The sequence below is a fragment of the Sinohyriopsis cumingii genome, chromosome 7 (assembly GCF_028554795.1).
Source record: "Sinohyriopsis cumingii isolate HCF-2022 chromosome 7, ASM2855479v2, whole genome shotgun sequence".
NCBI classification, from domain to species: domain Eukaryota; kingdom Metazoa; phylum Mollusca; class Bivalvia; order Unionida; family Unionidae; genus Sinohyriopsis; species Sinohyriopsis cumingii.
The window spans coordinates 96631588-96655625 of NC_142967.1; the positions used below are offsets into that span (position 1 = coordinate 96631588).

Here is a 24038-nt window from a genome sequence, read left to right on the forward strand (position 1 = left end):
TTCCTGGATTTTGCATATTGTTTTTCTTATGCATTAATTTTTTTTCTGACAATTAAAATCAAATATGTAGCCCATTTTACAAATGCACAAAAACAAAACAAACTATTCACTGTATAGTATCCATTCTGAACAATTGACAAATGCTAAAATGAATGGCCATCATGATATATACTTTAGATAATTATGTGATATTAATCAACAGTTTATTTAGATAAATATGTCTCTAAATTTATTGACCTGACCTGAATCTAGAAATCAAATATTTGAACAGGATTTTAAAGTGGACTTGAACCATTCATCTTGGAGACAATTATCAGCATTTTCAAATGGAACAATCATTTCTGGGTTGTCAAATTTGAAAATTTAAAAATCTGAAACATTTTAAAAAATGGAAAATGTTAAGAAAATATACAGTTTCTTTTTCTTGTACTCTACAAGTTTTTGACACAATGCTTGCCACAATTAGTATGACTAATAGACAATACATGAGAGTCAAATGTCAATTTTATCTATGGCTATCAAAGGGTACATTACAGTCTACTGTCAACATTAAATATGGATAACAGGCAATACATTACAGACTAATGTCAAGTTTATATATGGATAACAGGCAATACATTACAGTCTATTCTCAACTTTATATATGGATAACAGGCAAGACATTTCAGACTAATGTCAAGTTTATATATGGATAACAGGCAATACATTACAGCCTAATGTCAAGTTTATATATGGATAACAGGCAATACATTACAGTCTAATGTCAAGTTTTGATCTGAGGTATATAGTACATAAATATGCATGTAATAGTATTTGGTGGCACCTTAACACAAAGATCTGAGGAGATCTGAGAATCTAATCTTGACCTCTGACCATCTCACCTGAACTCTCTGTATTAGCTAATGTTGCACATCCAAATCAAATGGTCAGAGGTCAACATTAGGTGTACTCAGTTAGAATCAACATAGTTCTCTAGACATATGGACATCGTATTCCAATATACGGGTAGAATTGCACCTACTTGCAATAAGTCCCTTCTGGACAATTGTTACAGCCAGTTGTGCTTCCTGTTTCATTCTGAAATGTTCCTAGCTCACATGGGGTACAATTTGAAGCTCCAGGTTTATCTTGGAAAGTCCCTTTTTACAGAAAAAAAATCAATTTATCAACATAATTTTCATTTTTAACAGCACTATTACCAGATTTATTCATGTCAAATTTCTTCAGAATTAAATGAAAGGTTTTTAAGTCATTTATAGGCAGTTGTATTTGTCTGGATTAATACTAGATGTAATAAATATAAATGTCTTGGTGCCAGGATGCAAATTTGGTGTTATGACAGAATTTATCTCAAGACCTTGTGAGTAATAATAGAAAACTGTTTTATAAAACAAGTCCATACAGACTGAACTGCAATGACAATGGTTTAATGTGCCCATGTGCTATTGCTATAATGGTTTAATGTGCCCATGTGCTATTGCTATAATGGTTTTATATAATGTGCCCATGTGCTATTGCTATAATGGTTTAATGTGCCCATGTGCTATTGCTATAATGGTTTAATGTGCCCATGTGCTATTGCTATAATGGTTTTATATAATGTGCCCATGTGCTATTGCTATAATGGTTTTATATAATGTGCCCATGTGCTATTGCTATAATGGTTTAATGTACCGATGTGCTATTGCTATAATGGTTTTATATAATGTGCCCATGTGCTATTGCTATAATGGTTTTATATAATGTGCCCATGTGCTATTGCTATAATGGTTTTATATAATGTGCCCATGTGCTATTGCTATAATGGTTTTATATAATGTGCCCATGTGCTATTGCTATAATGGTTTTATATAATGTGCCCATGTGCTATTGCTATAATGGTTTTATATAATGTGCCCATGTGCTATTGCTATAATGGTTTAATGTACCGATGTGCTATTGCTATAATGGTTTTATATAATGTGCCCATGTGCTATTGCTATAATGGTTTTATATAATGTGCCCATGTGCTATTGCTATAATGGTTTTATATAATGTGCCCATGTGCTATTGCTATAATGGTTTAATATAATGTGCCCATGTGCTATTGCTATAATGGTTTTATATAATGTGCCCATGTGCTATTGCTATAATGGTTTTATATAATGTGCCCATGTGCTATTGCTATAATGGTTTTATATAATGTGCCCATGTGCTATTGCTATAATGGTTTTATATAATGTGCCCATGTGCTATTGCTATAATGGTTTAATGTGCCCATGTGCTATTGCTATAATGGTTTAATGTGCCCATGTGCTATTGCTATAATGGTTTAATGTGCCCATGTGCTATTGCTATAATGGTTTAATGTACCGATGTGCTATTGCTATAATAGTATTAGATATTTTGGTTGAAGAAGCCAAAGTTATTTACGTGGCATCATTTAAGGAATTCTACTAAAATATCCACAAACTGGGATTAATAAAGATCCGTTCACACTTCTTTGTGTTATCATGCTTACAAACCAGTATATATAAAAACCTGAGTCAACAATGTTGACCCTCAATTCAACATCACAGTAAGGACTATAAACTTGTTCACTGCAATGAAACTAAATACAAATCTGGGTCAAAATACATGTGTACATGTGCAAATCAACATGTTCATAAGCTCAGTGAGGTATAATAATGGAAGCTATGATCTCTGGCTTGACTTGAAAGATTAATTAGGTCTGGTTTTCAAATTAATGTACCAAATGGGGATATGATATTATGGTGGTCAGACCTGAATGATTTTCATTCAGAATCAAGTAAATATTGTTTATGCAATGTCAATGTCACCATTCAAGAAACAGGTGTACATATAACAGTATTTTCAAGATGGCCACTAAGACAACATGTCCAAGGTGTAGTGTATCATCTTCATTTAGAACAACCACAAAGGAAATTGTGACAACAAGACTTTCATGCCCACCATTGATCAGCACCATTTCTATTATGGACCAATCTCTGGCCCCTAACACATTTGCATCATCTTCAAATCTTTTGAGTAATAGTGGCTTAGAGACAGAATATGAATATATCTGGACATGCCCCCTGCTCCCCCCTTCCTGCAAATGATGTACTAGTAGATCTGGGTATATGCAGTTCATTGGGACTAAAAACAGAACAAACAACATAGCTATTGTTTTGTGCATTTAATGCCTTTTTCAGCACATGGTAGGTGATATATTTGGTGGAGGAAGAATCACCAACCCCTGGGAAGCTAGTGGCAAGCTTAATCATGTACCCATAAATTAAACAGACCATGATCTGCAGGTGCATTATGTGATCATTTATTTGGGGTCTATGCTGCATACATTTGGACCAGGCTTTTAAGCAAATATAGATGGATCAAAAATAAATAATCTGGACTTGAATGGTCATGTTCTATGACTACTCATCTATAGTCAATTTTGGTTGAAAATATGAATTCAAAATCCCCATGTAGTTCTCTCCAAATCTTATACAAGGAATACTGATATTGTTTGAGGAAAATAAAGAAATAAATATTACCTTTGCTGCAGGACTGACAATTCACAGTTCCTGTTGTGTTGCTATAGTAACCTGCTGGGCATCTATCACATATCTCACATTTGGTTTTACTGAAAGGGAAATTTTGACAGCATACTCCAGACTCAAGGAAGCATTTCTAAGCAAATATTAACATTTGTTTTCATTATATTCCTTCTTGAAAAAAAATGACAGTTTATGTTTCATACAGATTGATATATTTTAAGGGGGTTGGTTCTTAGTGTGATTTTATTTCAGCACTGTTTATTTAGGAAAACTGAAGAATTCTATGTAAAACAAAGTAGTTACTAAGATGAGGTAATTTTTACAAATGTATTTTCTTTACATTATTCTTCAATAAAAATTTGGAAAACAGCAATTTTTAATTTGTGATTCCTGGATTTTGCATATTGTTTTTCTTATGCATTAATTTTTTTTCTGATAATTAAAATCAAATATGTAGCCCATTTTACAAATGCACAAAAACAAAACAAACTATTCACTGTATAGTATCCATTCTGAACAATTGACAAATGCTAAAATGAATGGCCATCATGATATATACTTTAGATAATTAAACAATATTAATCAACAGTTTATTTAGATAAATATCTCTCTAAATTTATTGACCTGACCGGAATCTAGAAACCAAATATTTGAACAAGATTTTAAAGTGGACTTGAACCATTCATCTTGGATAAAATTCTCAGCATTTTCAAATGGAACAATCAATCATTTCAGGGTTGTCAAATTTGAAAATTTAAAAATCTGAAACATTTTAAAAAATGGAAAATGTTAAGAATGTATACAGTTTCTTTTTATTGTACTCTACAAGTTTTTGACACAATGCTTTCTGAGTATGACTAATAGACAATACATGAGAGTCAAATGTCAATTTTATATATGGATATCAAAGGATACATTACAGTCAAATGTCAATTTTATATATGGCTATCAAAGGATACATTACAGTCTAATGTCAAGTTTATATATGGATAACAGGCAATACATTACAGACTAATGTCAAGTTTATATATGGATAACAGGCAATACATTACAGTCTATTCTCAACTTTATATATGGATAACAGGCAAGACATTTCAGACTAATGTCAAGTTTATATATGGATAACAGGCAATACATTACAGTCTAATGTCAAGTTTATATATGGATAACAGGCAATACATTACAGTCTAATGTCAAGTTTATATATGGATAACAGGCAATACATTACAGTCTAATGTCAAGTTTTGATCTGAGGTATATAGTACATAAATATGAATGTAATAGTATTTGGTGGCACCTTAACACAAAGATCTGAGGCCATCTGAGAATCTAATCTTGACCTCTGACCATCTGACCTGAACTCTCTGTATTAGCTAATGTTGCACATCCATATCAAATGGTCAGAGGTCAACATTAAGTGTCCTCAGTTAGAATGCAACATAGTTCTCTAGACATATGGACATTGTATTCCAATATATGGGTATAAATGCACCTACTTGCAATAAGTCCCTTCGGTACAATTTTTACAGCCAGTTGTACTTCCTGTTTCATTCTGAAATGTTCCTAGCTCACATGGGGTACAATTTGAAGCTCCAGATTTATCTTGGAAAGTCCCTTTTTACAGAAAAAAATCCATTTATCAACATAACTTTCATTTTTAACAGCACTATTACAAGATTTTTTCTTGTCAAATTTTTTCAGAATGAATTGAAAGATTTTTGAAGTCATTTATAGGCAGTTGTATTTGTCTGGATTAATACCAGATGTAATAAATATAAATCTCTGGATGCCAGCATGCAAATTTGGTGTATGACAGAATTTATCTCAAGACCTTATGAGTAATAATAAAAAACTGTTTTATAAAACAAGTCCATACAGACTGAACTGTAATGACAATGGTTTGATATGCCTATGTGCTATTGCTATAATGGTTTTAGATATTTTGGTTGAAGAAAGCAAAGTTATTTACGTGGCATCATTTAAGGAATTCTACTAAAATATCCACAAACTGGGATTGATAAAGATCCGTTCACACTTCATTGTGTTATCATGCTTACAAACCAGTATATCCAAAAACCTCAGTCAACAATGTTGACCCTCAATTCAACATCACAGTAATGACTATAAACTTGTTCATTGCAATGAAACTAAATACAAATCTGGGTCAAAATACATGTGTACATGTGCAAATCACATAATGTTCATAAGCTCATAATAATGGAAGCTATGAGCTCTGGCTTAACTCGAAAGATTAATTAGGTCTGGTTTTCAAATTAATGTACCAAATGGGGGATATGATATTATGGTGGTCAAACCTGAACGATTTTCATTCAGAATCAAGTAAATATTGCAAGAAGATTGTTTATGCAAAGTCAATGTCACCATTCAAGAAACAGGTGTACATATAACAGTATTTTCAAGATGGCCACTAAGACAACATGTCCAAGGTGTAGTGTATCATCTTCATTTAGAACAACCACCTAGGAAATAGGGACAACCAGACTTTCACACCCACCATTGATCAGCACCATTTCTATTATGGACCAACAAGACAGATTCTGAAAAAGTCTTTTAGTGAAATCACCTGTATATATTACCACCTGTACCAAAGAGGTAACTATAAGATGACCATTTAGGACCAACTAAATATCATAAGAAGTCTTTTAGCAAAACCTCATGTCAATATAACAATCCATTCAAGAGAAGTAGTTATAAAATTTTCAAGATGGCCACTGTGGTGGCCATATTGGAAGTTAGATTGTCACCAATTTAATTTATGAACAACAAGACACAATCAGAAGTATTTAGTGAAAATCTTCATGTTGGTACAACCATCTGCTCAGCTATAATGGCATGATAATGTATATTAGATCAACACCATTTATATCCAGGATCAACTTAACAATATAAGAAGTCTTTTAGTGAAAACCCCATCTCAATATAACCATCTCAATACAGCCATCTCAATACAACCATCTCAATACAGCCATCTCAATACAACCATCTCAATACAGCCATTTCAATACAACCATCTCAATACAACCATCTCAATACAGCCATCTCAATACAACCATCTCAATACAACCATCTCAATACAGCCATCTCAATACAACCATCTCAATACAACCATCTCAGTACAACCATCCATTCAGGTGAAGCAGTGATGGCAAGAGTTTCAAGACAGTTAGTCACCATGATGGTGATACCACATGTCCAGTGTAAACATGTACATTTCTTAGGTGACTCGAAATTAAACACATCATCCTCCCATTTTTCACCTAAAACTTAGTTCAACTCCTGACAGGTTAGTGCCACAGGGCACAAGCTGTATAGCAATCTCTTTCTGACTTATATTGGGATGCAGCTTGAAACAATGCGCTATCTCTCTCTCTCTCTTATCGGATCCAAACCCATTCTTTTTTTAATTTTTCATTCTATCTCTCAATAGTTTCACAAGTCTAAATGGTGAGACCAATTTTTTCACCCTTTTTAACCCCCCGTCAAAAGCCAGTTTCATTGTAATTATACCAACACAGTGATATTAAGCACAATGACCAATGCAGACTGAGACATCATTTCAGGAAGATCAACTGAATACTTACCAAAACATCTCAAGTCTAACCATGGTTGCTCTTAAATAGTTCGATAATTATCTTAGTATGTTTGACACTCTTAAATAGGCTGATTATTATCTCAGAGTGTCTGATACTGTCAAATAGGTTGATTATTATCTCAGTGTGTTAGACACTCTTTAAATAGGCTGATTATTATCTCAATTCATTGACACTCTTAAATAGGCTGATTATTGTCTCAGTATGTTTGACACTCCTATATAGGTTGGTCATTATCTCAGTGTTTTTGACACTCTTAAATAGGTTGATCATTATCTAAGTGTGTTTTACACTCTTAAATAGGTTCATTATTATCTCAGTCTGTTTGACACTCCTATATAGGTTGGTCATTATCTCAGTGTTTTTGACACTCTTAAATAGGTTGATCATTATCTCAGTGTGTTTGACACTCTTAAATAGGCTGATGATTATCTCAGTGTGTTTGACACTCTTAAATAGGTTGATGATTATCTCAGTGTGTTTGACACTCTTAAATAGGTTGGTCATTATCTCAGTGTGTTTGACACTCTTAAATAGGCTGATGATTATCTATGTGTTTTACACTCTTAATTGGTTGATCATTATCTAAGTGTGTTTGACACTTTTAAATAGGATGATGATTATCTCAGTGTGTTCAACACTTTTAAATAGGCTGATTATTATATCAGTGCGTTTGACACTTTTAAATAGGTTGATCATTATCTAAGTGTGTTTAACACTCTTGAATAGGTTGATTATTATCTCAGTCTGTTTGACACTCCTGTATAGGTTGGTCATTATCTCAGTGTTTTTGACACTCTTAAAAAGGTTGGTCATTATCTCAGTGTGTTTGACACTCTTAAAAGGTTGATGATTATCTCAGTGTGTTTGATACTTTTAAATAGGTAGATCACTATTACAGTCGGTTTGACACTCCTATATAGGTTGGTCATTATCTAAGTGTGTTTGACACTCTTAATAGGTTGATCATTATCTAAGTGTGTTTGACACTTTTAAATAGGTAGATCATTATCTAAGTGTGTTTTACACTTCTAAATAGGTTGATAATTATCTCAGTGTGTTTGACACTTTTAAATAGGTAGATCATTATCTAAGTGTGTTTTACACTCTTAATAGGTTGATCATTATCTAAGTGTGTTTTACACTTCTAAATAGGTTGATAATTATCTCAGTGTGTTTGACACTTTTAAATAGGTTGATCATTATTTAAGTGTGTTTGACACTTCTAAATAGATTTATAATTATCTCAGTGTGTTTGACACTTTTAAATAGGTTGATCATTATTTATGTGTGTTTTACACTCTTTAGCTTATTATGATCTATAAGAAATGTTCATTTCAAAGCAAACACAGTTAACCTTTAACACATTCTTTCTGTCTCATCTCACAATCTAGTGACCTGACAGGGGTAGGATAAAAGTAGTCCTTCATCGAGAAAGCATAGCTTTCATACAGAGAAAATCTCTCTGATAAGCAAACAGTCATGGAAATAATGCTGAATAACGCTACAACTGACATGGCAGTCAAGGGGGTGAAATACCATTACTATAATGATGTGTGTACATAGTATATCATTGGTGGATAGCAGATGAACGCATGAATAAAAGAACACAACTATCAGGACATTACAATTTATAGGACAAAAGTGATGGTGGTAAGAGATCAGAGGTGGGGATGCATGGGGAAAATCAACAGAGCACTATATATGAGCAAGTGCCGTACAATATCTTGAAAACAAGCAACCTACCTGGAGGACACATCAAACACTCACTCTGACCTGTTGAATTGGAGAAATTACCCTGTGCACATGGAAAGCACACCTTGCTGCCATTATCTCTGGATCAAGAAAAACAATGAAATTCAGCATGCTATTCAAGCTAAACTTAAAAAACACAAAAATACTAAGCTAAAACTGAATCGTTTCTTGTTTTTCAAGAGTGTCATCAATAATTCCCTGAGAAAGTCTATTCAGAATGTATCAACATCTAAAACTCCACCAATATTCATGAATACTCTTACAAACCCATGTTATTTTTCAAATTCTTACAGAAAAGAATAGAACATAAACTTAAGTGATTATATTAAATATCAATCAATGGGCATATGAGAAGAAATATAATAGTAAAAGCACATAATTAAAAAAAAACATTTTCAATTCAGAATTTCCATACTGAAAGAAAGAAAGAAAGAAAGAAAGAAAGAAAGAACAAAGGTAGGTGGGGAGGAGCAAGGTGTCCAAGAATACTACCTATTATAGTATCCTGCTGGACATGGTACACAATAGTTATGACTTAAGCATACTCCTACATCCAACTGATCCATGCAGCAGAAACAGTGAATATTTGCTACAAGGGAAAACAACAAAATGTCACCTACTTTTACCATGTGCAGAATGTTAAGACTGAATTAAGTGACCATATACATGCAGCAAACTAGGTCATTCCCATCCTTTTTATGGAGTTTATTTGTTCCTTTCATTCCATACACCCAAACCCATGGCCACTTTTGGAATGGATCATATTTTTCAGAGAAATATATTTTCATACAGTCAATGAAACAGCCCCAAACAATATCTTAAAATAGTCCCAAACAGTACCCTAAAACAGTCCCAACATAATCTTAAAACAATCCTAAAACAGTTCCAACAGTATCCTAAACAGTCCCATCAGTCACAACATTATCCTACAAGTCACCAAAGGTATCATGAAGTTTCTAAAGAGGCATTAGTTAAATTTTTAGTACCACAAATTTGAAAATATTCAGTTTTAGTATTTATAAAACTTTTGAGCTTTCAACATTTTTGGAAAAATAAAATTAAACCCTTACAAGAAGTGGATGACATATTTTAAACAAATAATTCTACAGGCCACAAAAACTATTCATTTGCTCAGAGCCACTTTTCAGAAGACACCATTCCATTTATTGGCAGAATGCATTTCTCCTATTGGTCCACATACTGAGATATGATGAGGCATGAAAATATGCACAATGTAAGAGAAAAGAAGGAAACAGGACTTTTTGTAAAACAGAAGATCGGAGCTGAATGTAACAGTAAAGTGCTTGACCTAAGTGTTTCCGTGTTTGCACTAGCAAATGGTTTTATTTATACATTTGTCTGTACACATAAAATGAGAATACAGATGAATATTTTAACTACAATAAAAATGTCCATTATTAATTGCTTCAAACTGCACAACTGTCCAGTAATTAGGATTTATATCAATGATTTTGTTTACCTGCTCCACATGTTATATTAAGTTACAAATACATGTAGTTAATCTCTATGAGCTGTAACAATGGATCAAAATAAATAACTTGCCTGTTTTGACCTTTCACTGGAATAGTTCATGTGATACCATATGTACCTTGGCCTTTTACTGGAATAGTTCATGTCATACCATATATACCTTGGCCTTTTTACTGGAATAGTTCATGTGATACCATATGTACCTTGGCCTTTTACTGGAATAGTTCATGTGATACCATATATACCTTGGCCTTTTTACTGGAATAATTCATGTGATACCATATATACTTTGGCCTTTTACTGGAATAGTTCATGTCATACCATATATACCTTGGCCTTTTTACTGGAATAGTTCATGTGATACCATATATACCTTGGCCTTTTACTGGAATAGTTCATGTGATACCATATATACCTTGGCCTTTTTACTGGAATAATTCATGTGATACCATATATACCTTGGCCTTTTACTCGAATAGTTCATGTCATACCATATATACTTGGGCCTTTTACTCGAATAGTTCATGTGATACCATATATACTTTGGCCTTTTACTCGAATAGTTCATGTGATACCATATATACTTTGGCCTTTTACTCGAATAGTTCATGTGATACCATATTTACCTTGGACTTTTACTCGAATAGTTCATGTGATACCATATATACCTTGGACTTTTACTGGAATAGTTCACGTGATACCATATATACCTTGGCCTTTTACTGGAATAGTTCAGGTGATACCATATATACTTTGGCCTTTTACTGGAATAGTTCAGGTGATACCATATGTACCTTGGCCTTTTACTGGAATAGTTCATGTGATACCATATGTACCTTGGCCTTTTACTGGAATAGTTCATGTGATACCATATGTACCTTGGCCTTTTACTGGAATAGTTCATGTGATACCATATGTACCTTGGCCTTTTACTGGAATAGTTCATGTGATACCATATGTGCTTTGGCCTTTTACTGGAATAGTTCATGTGATACCATATGTACTTTGGCCTTTTACTGGAATAGTTCATGTGATACCATATGTGCTTTGGCCTTTTACTGGAATAGTTCATGTGATACCATATGTGCTTTGGCCTTTTACTGGAATAGTTCATGTGATACCATATGTGCTTTGGCCTTTTACTGGAATAGTTCATGTGATACCATATGTACTTTGGCCTTTTACTGGAATAGTTCATGTGATACCATATATACCTTGGCCTTTTACTGGAATTGTTCATGTGATACCATATATACCTTGGCCTTTTACTGGAATTGTTCATGTGATACCATATATACCTTGGCCTTTTACTGGAATTGTTCATGTGATACCATATATACCTTGGCCTTTTACTGGAATTGTTCATGTGATACCATATATACCTTGGCCTTTTACTGGAATTGTTCATGTGATACCATATATACCTTGGCCTTTTACTGGAATTGTTCATGTGATACCATATGTACCTTGGCCTTTTACTGGAATTGTTCATGTGATACCATATGTACCTTGGCCTTTTACTGGAATTGTTCATGTGATACCATATGTACCTTGGCCTTTTACTGGAATTGTTCATGTGATACCATATGTACCTTGGCCTTTTACTGGAATTGTTCATGTGATACCATATGTACCTTGGCCTTTTACTGGAATTGTTCATGTGATACCATATGTACCTTGGCCTTTTACTGGAATTGTTCATGTGATACCATATGTACCTTGGCCTTTTACTGGAATAGTTCATGTGATACCATATGTACCTTGGCCTTTTACTGGAATAGTTCATGTGATACCATATGTACCTTAGCCTTTTACTGGAATAGTTCATGTGATACCATATGTACCTTGGCCTTTTACTGGAATAGTTCATGTGATACCATATATACCTTGGCCTTTTACTGGAATAGTTCATGTGATACCATACATACTTTGGCCTTTTACTGGAATAGTTCATGTGATACCATACATACTTTGGCCTTTTACTGGAATAGTTCATGTGATACCATACATACTTTGGCCTTTTACTGGAATAGTTCATGTGATACCATACATACTTTGGCCTTTTACTGGAATAGTTCATGTGATACCATACATACTTTGGCCTTTTACTGGAATAGTTCATGTGATACCATACATACTTTGGCCTTTTACTGGAATAGTTCATGTGATACCATACATACCTTGGCCTTTTACTGGAATAGTTCATGTGATACCATACATACCTTGGCCTTTTACTGGAATAGTTCATGTGATACCATACATACCTTGGCCTTTTACTGGAATAGTTCATGTGATACCATACATACCTTGGCCTTTTACTGGAATAGTTCATGTGATACCATACATACCTTGGCCTTTTACTGGAATAGTTCATGTGATACCATACATACCTTGGCCTTTTACTGGAATAGTTCATGTGATACCATACATACCTTGGCCTTTTACTGGAATAGTTCATGTGATACCATACATACCTTGGCCTTTTACTGGAATAGTTCATGTGATACCATACATACCTTGGCCTTTTACTGGAATAGTTCATGTGATACCATACATACCTTGGCCTTTTACTGGAATAGTTCATGTGATACCATACATACCTTGGCCTTTTACTGGAATAGTTCATGTGATACCATACATACCTTGGCCTTTTACTGGAATAGTTCATGTGATACCATACATACCTTGGCCTTTTACTGGAATAGTTCATGTGATACCATACATACCTTGGCCTTTTACTGGAATAGTTCATGTGATACCATACATACCTTGGCCTTTTACTGGAATAGTTCATGTGATACCATACATACCTTGGCCTTTTACTGGAATAGTTCATGTGATACCATACATACCTTGGCCTTTTACTGGAATAGTTCATGTGATACCATACATACCTTGGCCTTTTACTGGAATAGTTCATGTGATACCATACATACCTTGGCCTTTTACTGGAATAGTTCATGTGATACCATACATACCTTGGCCTTTTACTGGAATAGTTCATGTGATACCATACATACCTTGGCCTTTTACTGGAATAGTTCATGTGATACCATACATACCTTGGCCTTTTACTGGAATAGTTCATGTGATACCATACATACCTTGGCCTTTTACTGGAATAGTTCATGTGATACCATACATACCTTGGCCTTTTACTGGAATAGTTCATGTGATACCATACATACCTTGGCCTTTTACTGGAATAGTTCATGTGATACCATACATACCTTGGCCTTTTACTGGAATAGTTCATGTGATACCATACATACCTTGGCCTTTTACTGGAATAGTTCATGTGATACCATACATACCTTGGACTTTTACTGGAATAGTTCATGTGATACCATACATACCTTGGACTTTTACTGGAATAGTTCATGTGATACCATACATACTTTGGACTTTTACTGGAATAGTTCATGTGATACCATACATACTTTGGCCTTTTACTGGAATAGTTCATGTGATACCATACATACTTTGGCCTTTTACTGGAATAGTTCATGTGATACCATACATACTTTGGCCTTTTACTGGAATAGTTCATGTGATACCATATATACTTTGGCCTTTTACTGGAATAGTTCGTGTGATACCATATGTACTCACAGGCAAATTGAATCCAACTGCAGACAATACAGATCCTAATTTGCTGTTACATAATGTGTCAGCTTATCAGGGTCTATGCTGTTTGTTCTACTAATTACTCCTAACAAACTGCATACAACTAGATCTACTGGTGCATCATGCAATAGCAAATCTGGGTCTGTGCAGTTTGCGAGTATACAGTCTTTCTGAATGCCAAAGTGTAGAATCAGGCAAAAAATTCTATAATCTTAATTGAAATTCTGTCACATTTTTGTCTATCATAATCTATATCATAAATTAACAAAAACTGGTTGTTCAAGTTTGTGTATGTATAACCTGGGGGTGGGGGGCAGAGTATGGGAGTAACAAAAAGAAATCCTACTCCAGTAAAAAAATAAAAACACCATTTATTTGATTTTGTGGAAATTGAAGATTCATTTGGAACTAAATAAGCAAATCATTATAAGCATGACATATTCCATAATGTATAAAAGAACATCTAATTATTTTTTTAAACTAAATGGTACAGGAGGATACAGTTTCTCTGTGACTGGAAATGGCATCTATAATTCTCAGAAATGTTTGAAATTTACTGGGATTCCCCATTTTAAAAGTATGATATATAAAAATGACTAGGACTCTTCATGGGACTTTTGATACTAAAATTCTTAGCATAAATGCACACACAGACAGTATCAATATGTAGTTGTGTTTTTTTAGGGGTGGTGGTAAAACTAATTTTAATTATACAATACTTACACATGGCTATTGTCTAACTTTCTTTTCATGCTGAAAAAAATTTACTATCCGTCTGATGTGCACACATCCTCCTTCAAGTGAAGTTTCATAAAGGAAAGGTTTCGATCAGTAAGAGACTGGTACACTCTTTTGATTGTGGTGACAATCCATCATGATTTAGTAGTTGCTGAAATGTCTAGGGAGCATTTGAGAGGAAGGAAAAGATGCTTCCTACCCTTTCTTTTTCCCCTGAGTGCCTAAAGATACAAACGGAGTGCCCTCACGGGACTTAAAAGCCTATCTGTATCATCCTCAGCACAGATTCGACTGAGATGGGATTTCTACTGGTAGTGGAGCTATGGAACATAATTGACATTTGGCTAAAAATCATGGTTGGCAAAGGAGGGAAATTGAATCATAATTCCCATAAACCGGAGATGACCAGTGTCAATATAAGGCATGAATCTCACTTTGTCGTTGCATTAAGGCGAGGACAAGTGATACAGTCTTGAGAGTGAGGTCCTGAAAAAAGCCTCACTCAATGGTTCATAGGGGATCTTGGTTAATGACCATAAAAACACAAGAAAGATTCCATCTGGGCATAAGAGAGGACAAGACAGGTCTCTGCAGCTCAAAACACTTAATAAGATAGCAAGGTGTGAATCTGAACCAATTAACACCTTGAGAAAATTTAAGTGTGTTAGAAATGGCAGCTCTATAGCCCTTGATAGTGGATACAGAGCACTGTTTGTTCTCAAAGAGAAACAAAGGGAAATCAGCCACAGAGGTTATAGAGGGCCAGCTACAATCAACACATTTCCTACTGCACCAATCACAGAAGATTCTCCACCTGGCATCATAGACCTTGGATTTAGAAGCTCTCCTGGCCTGAATGATGCAACTGGCACCTTGACCCGAAAAGTTGTTCTAGTGGAAAGATTGCTTGAGATGAGCCAAGCGTGACGGTGGAGAATTTGTGGGTTGATGTGGAAGTGGGATCCCACGTGTTGCAACAGATCATCATCTGTGATGCTTGACTGGGGCTTGGAAAAGAGGCCTAGGCAAACACTGACAGGAATGCCTGGGAGAGGGATGTGCGGCAGGGGAGAGTTCAAGTCCCAAGGACCGACCCCCACTCCCTCCTCTGAGAAAAGAAGGGGTCTGTGGAAACTGCCTCCTTCCTTTCCATGTTTGTTGACCATATCTGTTTTTCAGTTTCTGGGAGCCAGACATATGAGAAGGAGGAGGCTCATTTTGAGGTTGCAACAAGTCCTGAAATGCCACTGAAGGAATGAGGCCTCCAAACAGACTCTCGGCTTCAAGCAAGGCAGCTCTAAGGATGTCTTTATTGTGATCAAGAAGTACCTTTTAAAAGTCCAAAGCAACATCATGGCAGACATGAAGAAGTTCCACTGACAAAGCCATAGAAACAGAAAGTGCATGCTGAGATGTATTGTCCACAGCTTCCAGTATGCATTGAAGAGTGGCTGGGTTCAAGGATGCTTCCCTCAGCATACTAAAGGAAGCAGCTGAGAAGAGATTGGCATGAGAAGCTATGGTGACAAGCAATTAAACCTTCTGTTCCATAGTTTCAATGTCTTTAATGGAAAGATGTGACCAGGCTCCATTTGAAATACCCATCTCGGCCGCACCGGCATTAAGTTGGGGAGGTTTCATGCGCTAGTTTGGTGAATGTACCCAATAAATGGCAGATGAGACCAAGGTTCACAAAGTTGAGGAGGGAATGGTCTACCCTCGATACTGTTGGTTAAAGATTTTGGTCTGTTGAAAACATTTCAGCAATTTCCTCAGTCGCAGAAGAATGAGGAAGGAGGAGGAGGAGTGAATGAGTTTGAGCCCCAAAGATCTTTTCCAGACTGGAAAGGATCTTTTTGGACTGTGCAGTGGATTTGGGCACAAGTCAGGGGGTAAGAGGCGATACACTTCACTTATTGCCTTGTCAAAAGACCATACCTCCTCTTCCACATCTAACAAAGATGAAGGAGCAGGAGTAGGAGCAGGTGTTAGAGTCTACTACAATGAAGATAGCATCATCAAGGACACTCTGAACTGGAGAGTGTGTTGGAATCACTAAGTCCCTAGGAGGTTAGGAGGGTATAGGAACACTCTGCGCTAAGTCCTGTACTGCAACACGGTGAGTTGGAGCTGAAGGGGTGGCAAGAGCTGGAGAGAGATAAGAACATCTGTCATTCCTGAAAGAAGTGACGCCTCCAGCCTTCCAAATGGTTTCCACCAGATGATGTGATGGCGGGACACGAGCCACAGCATTGCCTCTGTTATAAGGGCAAGATCCAAAAACCCAAGGGGGCATACATGATCAAGGTCCCTGAGGTGGAGGGCCCCACATCCCATAGGAATTCATTGGGATAATAGGAAACGGGGTAATACCGATTTGATCCCCTATCCTAGTCTAAGCCAGCTGGGTGGACTCCCAATATTCATAATGAGGTGGTGGAGGGTGGAGAGGGGGCATTTGGTACAAACCCTATCCCCATACCATGCCTTAGTGTGATCATCAGAGGATACAGGATCATCAACTAATGCATCACTCAGGAAGGTGTGGTACTGATCCCTCCCAGTGGGAGGATGTGACAAACTACTTATGACAGAGTGGTGGCAGTGTATCTCCTCCTCGATGGGAGGCAGCGACATACTATGAGAAGTGCTCATCCTCTAAGGGAGGTAGCAATACACCAAGAGATGAGTGGTGTATATCCTCCACAATGGGAGGCAGCAACACCCTATGGGATAAGTGGTGCATCTCCTCCATGGGAGGCAGAGACAGGCTGCTACACGGTCGCTGTATTTTCTTAATGGAATGTAGTGACATGCTGGGAGTGGTATTCTGGTCAGAATACCCATTATTTTCAGTAACAGAGAAGCCAAAAAATTCTGAAGAAGAAGGAGAAGTGAAGTTTCTTCTTTCTCTGATAAATGCGGCTGGAGTCTATAATATTCCAGCTTTCTGCTGACCATGATTTACAAAATGCACAACAATTTTTTCTTGTACATTTAATACAGTCTGGATGAGTGTCCATGGAAGACTTCTTGAGGCCACACTTTCTCACAGACTGTGTTGATATTATTCCTGAATATAGTAAATTAAAATATTTATAATGTCATGTAGAACTCACCTTGTTTGTATGTATTGTGTACAGATTGCACCCCTGTGATATCTGTAGACCGTAAACTGTAACATAAATTTACCAGTCTTTTACCGTGTAAGGCAGAGAATTCTCAGTGTTTTATACAATTTTTATTGAGAAATGAAGTATACATACATACAATAACAATGTGAACAAAATTCAACACATATCTAGTATAGATACTGTATACAATGTGGTTCCTGTGGTGTCAATCTAAACTGAAGAACATGCAGCATCTAATGAGTCACTACTCCTCGCAAAAATGACTTACCAGTATCTAGATATAAAATGATTCTGATAGTAAGTTTATATGACCTCTGCGGGTGTACACTAAGTAAACCCAAGTCCCTGGAGGTACCAAAACGGGAGGGAAAAGGTTACCACACAAATATTTGGGAATAAAAACGAATGGATAACATAACACCATTAGATATAATTATTGTACAGGCCATGTCACAACTGAGATTAGAAGACAATGAAACAGGCAAATTTTCTCTGGTGTTTGGCACACATCTGATCACATCAACATCCCTGAAAAAGATGAGCTAGCTGTGCTTGTTTTGCACATAACATAATGGGGACAAATGAGCTGCATGAGGAATTGCATCATACTGACAATTCTTCACTCTATGGAAGGATGTATGCACATCAAACATACAGTATGTTTTTTTTGGCACAAAAAAAAGCTAAACAATAGCCATGGGTAAGCTATTGCTGCTATTAAATGTTGAGTTTACATGTTTTCTTTGAAAGTTGTGATGACATCAAGTCTTACACTCATTCCTCTCATTTCTGGATGTAGAGTACATGACAACTTACTTTCATTTGCATAAGCTCCAGCCTGACATGGCGTACAGTTTTGGAATGATACATCAGTACAATTTGGAGAAGATTTTGTCACCTGCCAATGACCTGATGCCCTTGAGAATGACAGTAGGGAAACTGCTGGAAAGACTACTGAAATATAAACAACATGTGATTAATTTATGTGTTGCCACTGTTACTACAACTGCTGCTACTACTACTGCTACAGTTTTCAACAACTAGAGTGTATCCCAATTTACAATTTCTGTTGTTGTTGAATTCTAAGATGACCATGATACTGCTAACTAGCTAGGTTTCTGTCAACATTTGATCGGCTAATCAGGCCAATCTAAATCGTCTGTTGCACATGTGACAGAAGATGCTTCTCGAAGTTGCTTGATCAACAGACGATCTGCTGCAGTTACAAAATTTATGCTGCTTGCACATTTGCACTGCCTCTGTGACTCTCATCAACTGATACTCTGTAGCTCCAGTACGGATGTGACTCCACCTGGTGGAACAATCCTGTGTCAGGGGTCATGCTACCAGGCAAGGTGGTGACTAAGTTTCCTAAAAAATGTCAACTTTGCCTTGTTCTATTAGGAAAGTGAAAACCACTTTGCCCTGTGATTTTTTTAGAGATACATTGAGTGACCACATTTTTTATATATAGATAATCCCTTACCTTAGGCAGGCAAGCTCCACTGTTGTGTTGTAGCTCAGGATGAACTATATGCTTCAAGACATCATATGGCAGGTGTTTATACCAATTATGCCATCAAACTAACTCTTGCACATTCACAGGCATCTGTTTTGATAGCTGAGTGACCATTAACCCTTTCCTGAGTAAGTTAGCAACTAATGCCCACTTTAAAAAACATCCTTTGATGATAAAAACCTACAAAATTGTGTTTCAAAACTGAAACAAAAATATGTAAACAGCAACTTGTGTTTTAAAAACAGAATCAGTGATCTAAATACTACAGGTTCACTTATGGTTTCAATCTGATTTTAGGAAGAAAATAATGTGGGGGTAGGGAAGCCATTTTGCTCTGCCTTTAATCTGGCCTTGACTGTACTAGTTTTGTCTACAAGAACTTAAAAAAGCAGCTGATCAGGTAAGCTGCAGACACATGAATAGCTTTAAGTCAATTACATATGCAGTGGTTGTACATAGCCTTCTGCATATCATATGCACGACAGCTGTGTAAATAGTCTCATCCATGAAACAGTTTATAATATACAACATAATACATCTCAGTGTTAGAGTCAAACTTACCTTGTACCATCAGCGCAAGATTATAAAAATCAACCAGTTAATTGTTTAGTCATATGCTTATACTGGTTGTATATTACATGTCATGTAGACCTTTTGTGAAATGTAGACTCATATAACATGTTTATATAAACTGCTACAAAGATTGGAATTCTTTACCACATTTTCCCAAGAAAGAGTGCAACAAGTCAGGATTCTGTCTTGTTGCAGTATTCCAAGTTGGTGCAAGACAGCACTCAATTATTATATTTGCATACCCTCCTGTTTTTTGTACCCACTACTGATTGTAAAAACAAAAAGCATAAAGGACATAAAAAATGCACAAAACATTTTTTTATTTCATTCACTGATTTTTAATTTCATACCTGATTGTCTTCAAGGGGTCCCTAACACTGTCAAATTGACATTTCATTGCAAATCAAAGCTCACAATGTAAACATGCGTATGACCTACCTGCAAGTGTCAAATCCAACATAAGTCTTTTTGCAGATGACTATATAGTCTACCGGGAAATAAATGCCCCCCCCCCCCCCCCCCCCCCCCCGCCCAAGGTATGTGAGATCCTTCAAGAGGACCTGAACCATCTGGCCCTCTGGGAAAAAATTTGGGTTTTGTCACTCCACCCAGAAAAATACAGCATCCTATGAGTTTACAGAAAAAATTCACCAATCTTGTCCGAATATACTCTTAAGGGGCACAAGCTAGCCAGTGAGCAGGCAACAAAATATATCAGGATGGAATTGTCCAGAAACCTCTCTTGCATAAGCACATGGGCAAGATAGTAAAAATAGGGAACAGTAACCTTGGTTTCCTGTGCTGTAACCTCCAAATCAACTGTGAGGAAATAAAAAGTGCAACATATTTCACTCTGGTTTGACCAGGCCTTGAGTAATGCTCAACTGTGTCCAAGCAAACTATGGCCCAGCTGACCATGATGTACAAGACAGTGAACAATCTAGTGGGCATACAGTGGACAAATGCCTGACCCTAGCATATAGCCAAATTAGAACAAACCACAGGAATAAGTTCCAATTAATATCAGCATCAACAAATTGTTTCAAGTTCAGTTTTTTCCCACGTACAACAGGGAATTGGAACAAATTACCATCAATAATTACAGAAGCTCCTGACTTGGTATCTCACAAGCAGGGGCTTTCCGAAATCACATTATAATGAACTGGTCAGCTAAAAGTAAGACCTAGTGATTCTCAGGGCTATGCCAGTTGAGGTTCATTATCTCATTGCTGCTACATTAGCTGGATCAGTCTGAGTATGAAAGGACAAAATCATAAACTGACACTCTTTTACTTATTTCTGCCTTTCCCGTCATTACTCTTCTTTTTGTCCTATGGCTACCATCTTTACTTTATCTTCGACCAAGTACCACCTGCTGCTTAATAGTCAAGTGTGACTGCATCAACATATTTATAGACTGTTCGCTGTCCATTTCTGGTTTCTAAGACTCTTTTTTCAGTAAAAACTATGTCATCTGCATCCATGCAATATCATTTTCAATAATTAAAAAACAAACAAATTCAACAATGAAATATGAGAAACTCTTGTATATGTGTGATCAAATAAATGTAATCCAAAATTTACAGAATTATTCAGATTTTTAAAGCTGGTGAACTACATCACAGCTGTTGACTGAAAATAGAGACTGGCCCAAGCAAATATGGCAACCGTGTTGCTAAAGAAACTCCCGTATGATTCAAAATGCCAACAAGTTGACAGTGTTAGGGACTCCCTGCCGACAATCAGGTTGGAAATTATAAAGCAATGTTTTGTGTATTACACTGCTGTTGGGCATTTCTGTGCACCTATGGTTTTCGTTTCCAATACTGAAGCAAAACGCATACCGAATTTGAGCGATTTACAAAAATAAAATACAGCAATGCTTAACATTTGAAAAGATGCAATTGTCACCAGAATATTCTGTTCAAAATAATATTAATTTTCGGCACAGGGGATACCACCCCACTGTTTTCCTGACTCGCGATATGTCGGCCTATTCTGCGCATAGCTTTGAAAAGATGTAATGTTTATCCATCTTGCTATAGAAATGAAATATATTACTTTGGACTGTTTCTGTCAGCAGTTCTGTCGAGTAATTAGGTCAGGTTTATAGCTAGTTTTACAAAATTAAATGTAAAATTGCCAGTAAATGGCAAGAGATATTAAGCAAACTAAACCGATCTTGTAAAAAAGTTAGTAAAGTTCAACATTTTATGAAAAATAAGCTATTATGTGGAAGAAAAACAACAATGAATAGGGTGTAATGTGTTTACAACATCTTGTTGATGGGGAAAAATTACTACAGAATTTAGAAACAGACTATACGCCAGGGAATGTGTTGAGAATTTATGTTCTAGCGGCTAGTAGACACGTTGGGTAGCAGACGATTTTGTACATGTGGGACAACTTCTTGCAAAATTGGAAACTTGGAATAAAATACTGTTTTGTTTTAAGGTACACATTTCCATCTTTTATATAATGTATTTATTTGTATGATTCTAAAATATGCATAGTAAATCAAATTTTCTGGGTTACAGGTTCAAGAAGGTCATGGAGTGGGTCTTCACGTTGCTATTTATAAATCACATTTTTATGTGCATTTCGAGTCTAAATGTGGGATATTTTTGTAAACTTTACGAATATCACTTTTCTAAATTAATGTACAATTCTTCTTTCTGGATACAAAATGGATTTTTAACCCAAAATAGCACGTGATCAAATGTTTACAGAAATGACTTATCGTTGCACAGAATTACCCGACGCGCAGAATAGGCCGACATGGCTGTGTATCCTTGATGCTTTCGTTTTCAAAATCGTTAAGGGTGGTACAAACAAAAGGGAGGGTATGCAAATACTATAAACATCTGAAAAAGGACATCATAAATTCCTAGTCCTACAGTGTCAGACATAGCACATGTTATTTTTGTTTACTGCACACCACAGGTGCTCGACGCGAGCTTGATGTTAAGAAAAAAATAATAATCTAAAAAAAAATCATACAGAGTGACAAAAATACCTTAGATTACCCCCATGACCCGTTCTGACATAGGACCCTCTCTATCATAATATATAAGAGAGAAGGTACGAAACTTCCAAATACTTCGCTCCACCCATTATCCTCGATTTCCTTCTGCTATTTCCGTCTTTAAAGGCATGCGACCATACTATATGGCTTGTTTTACTTCTGAGATATTTTTCTATCCATCAAGCCATCATTGACTTTTCTGCGTTGTACCAAACTGAAGTTACGGGCTGCAAAACGTGCGATTTTCGCGAAGTTTTCCTTTGTGGACACTTCCGTGCTCCTATGATAATAAGAATAACCTTTTGAGCCAATCATATTTCGGCATTGACATTAGTGCCGCCTATTTTGAAAATAGAGATGCATGTATACGATGTGTTGTGCAGTGAAGAAGACAATTTATAATACTTGCATGGAACAGGATTCCTAAAGTTGAATCGAGTTAATGGTAAGTAAAAAATTTATTTTTGCATCTACCGCTGTTCTGTAATTCAAGAAGGGATGCACCATAGAGTTGAAAACATTGTCCATATCGCTCTGGTCACCGGTTTTCGGATGAGCACGGAAGTGTCCACAAAGGAAAACTTCGCGAAAATCGCACGTTTCGCAGCCCCTAACTTCAGTTTGGTACAACGCAGAAAAGTCAATATGGCTTGATGGATAGAAAAATATCTCAGAAGTAAAACAAGCCATATAGTATGGTCGTATGCCTTTAAAGACGGAAATAGCAGAAGGAAATCGAGGGTCATGGGTGGAGCGAAGTATTTGGAAGTTCCGTACCTTCTCTCTTATATATTATGATAGAGAGGGTCCTATGTCAGAACGGGTCATGGGGGTAATCTAGGGTATTTTTGTCACTCTGTATGATTTTTTTTCTTTAGATTATTATTTTTTTTCTTAACATCAAGCTCGCGTCGAGCACCTGTGCTGCACACAACATAAATATCAGCGTCGAGGTCTTACATATAGCCTTGTAGCACTACATAAATTCCATGGCCGGTTGAGTCTGTCTAGTTCTGTGAAACCAAATTG

General features: G+C 36.2%; 1 protein-coding gene across 2 annotated transcripts in view; it reads right to left on the reverse strand.

Moving 5' to 3' along the window:
- LOC149795764 (uncharacterized) overlaps positions 1–24038 on the reverse strand; it is a 67599-nt gene that overhangs the window by 43404 nt on the left and 157 nt on the right. Inside the window, exons 2-7 of one of the 2 annotated variants that reach the window (XM_089965675.1) lie at positions 18709–18843; positions 9395–9491; positions 8894–8982; positions 5033–5150; positions 3534–3622; positions 1022–1139 (exon numbers count right to left, since the gene is read on the reverse strand). In XM_089965675.1, the coding sequence (XP_089821801.1) occupies positions 1022–1139; positions 3534–3622; positions 5033–5150; positions 8894–8982; positions 9395–9491; positions 18709–18843 (646 nt within the window). Of the gene's footprint in view, positions 1–1021; positions 1140–3533; positions 3623–5032; positions 5151–8893; positions 8983–9394; positions 9492–18708; positions 18847–24038 lie in introns of both variants that reach the window. The other variant, XM_089965674.1, reaches the window with a different exon arrangement.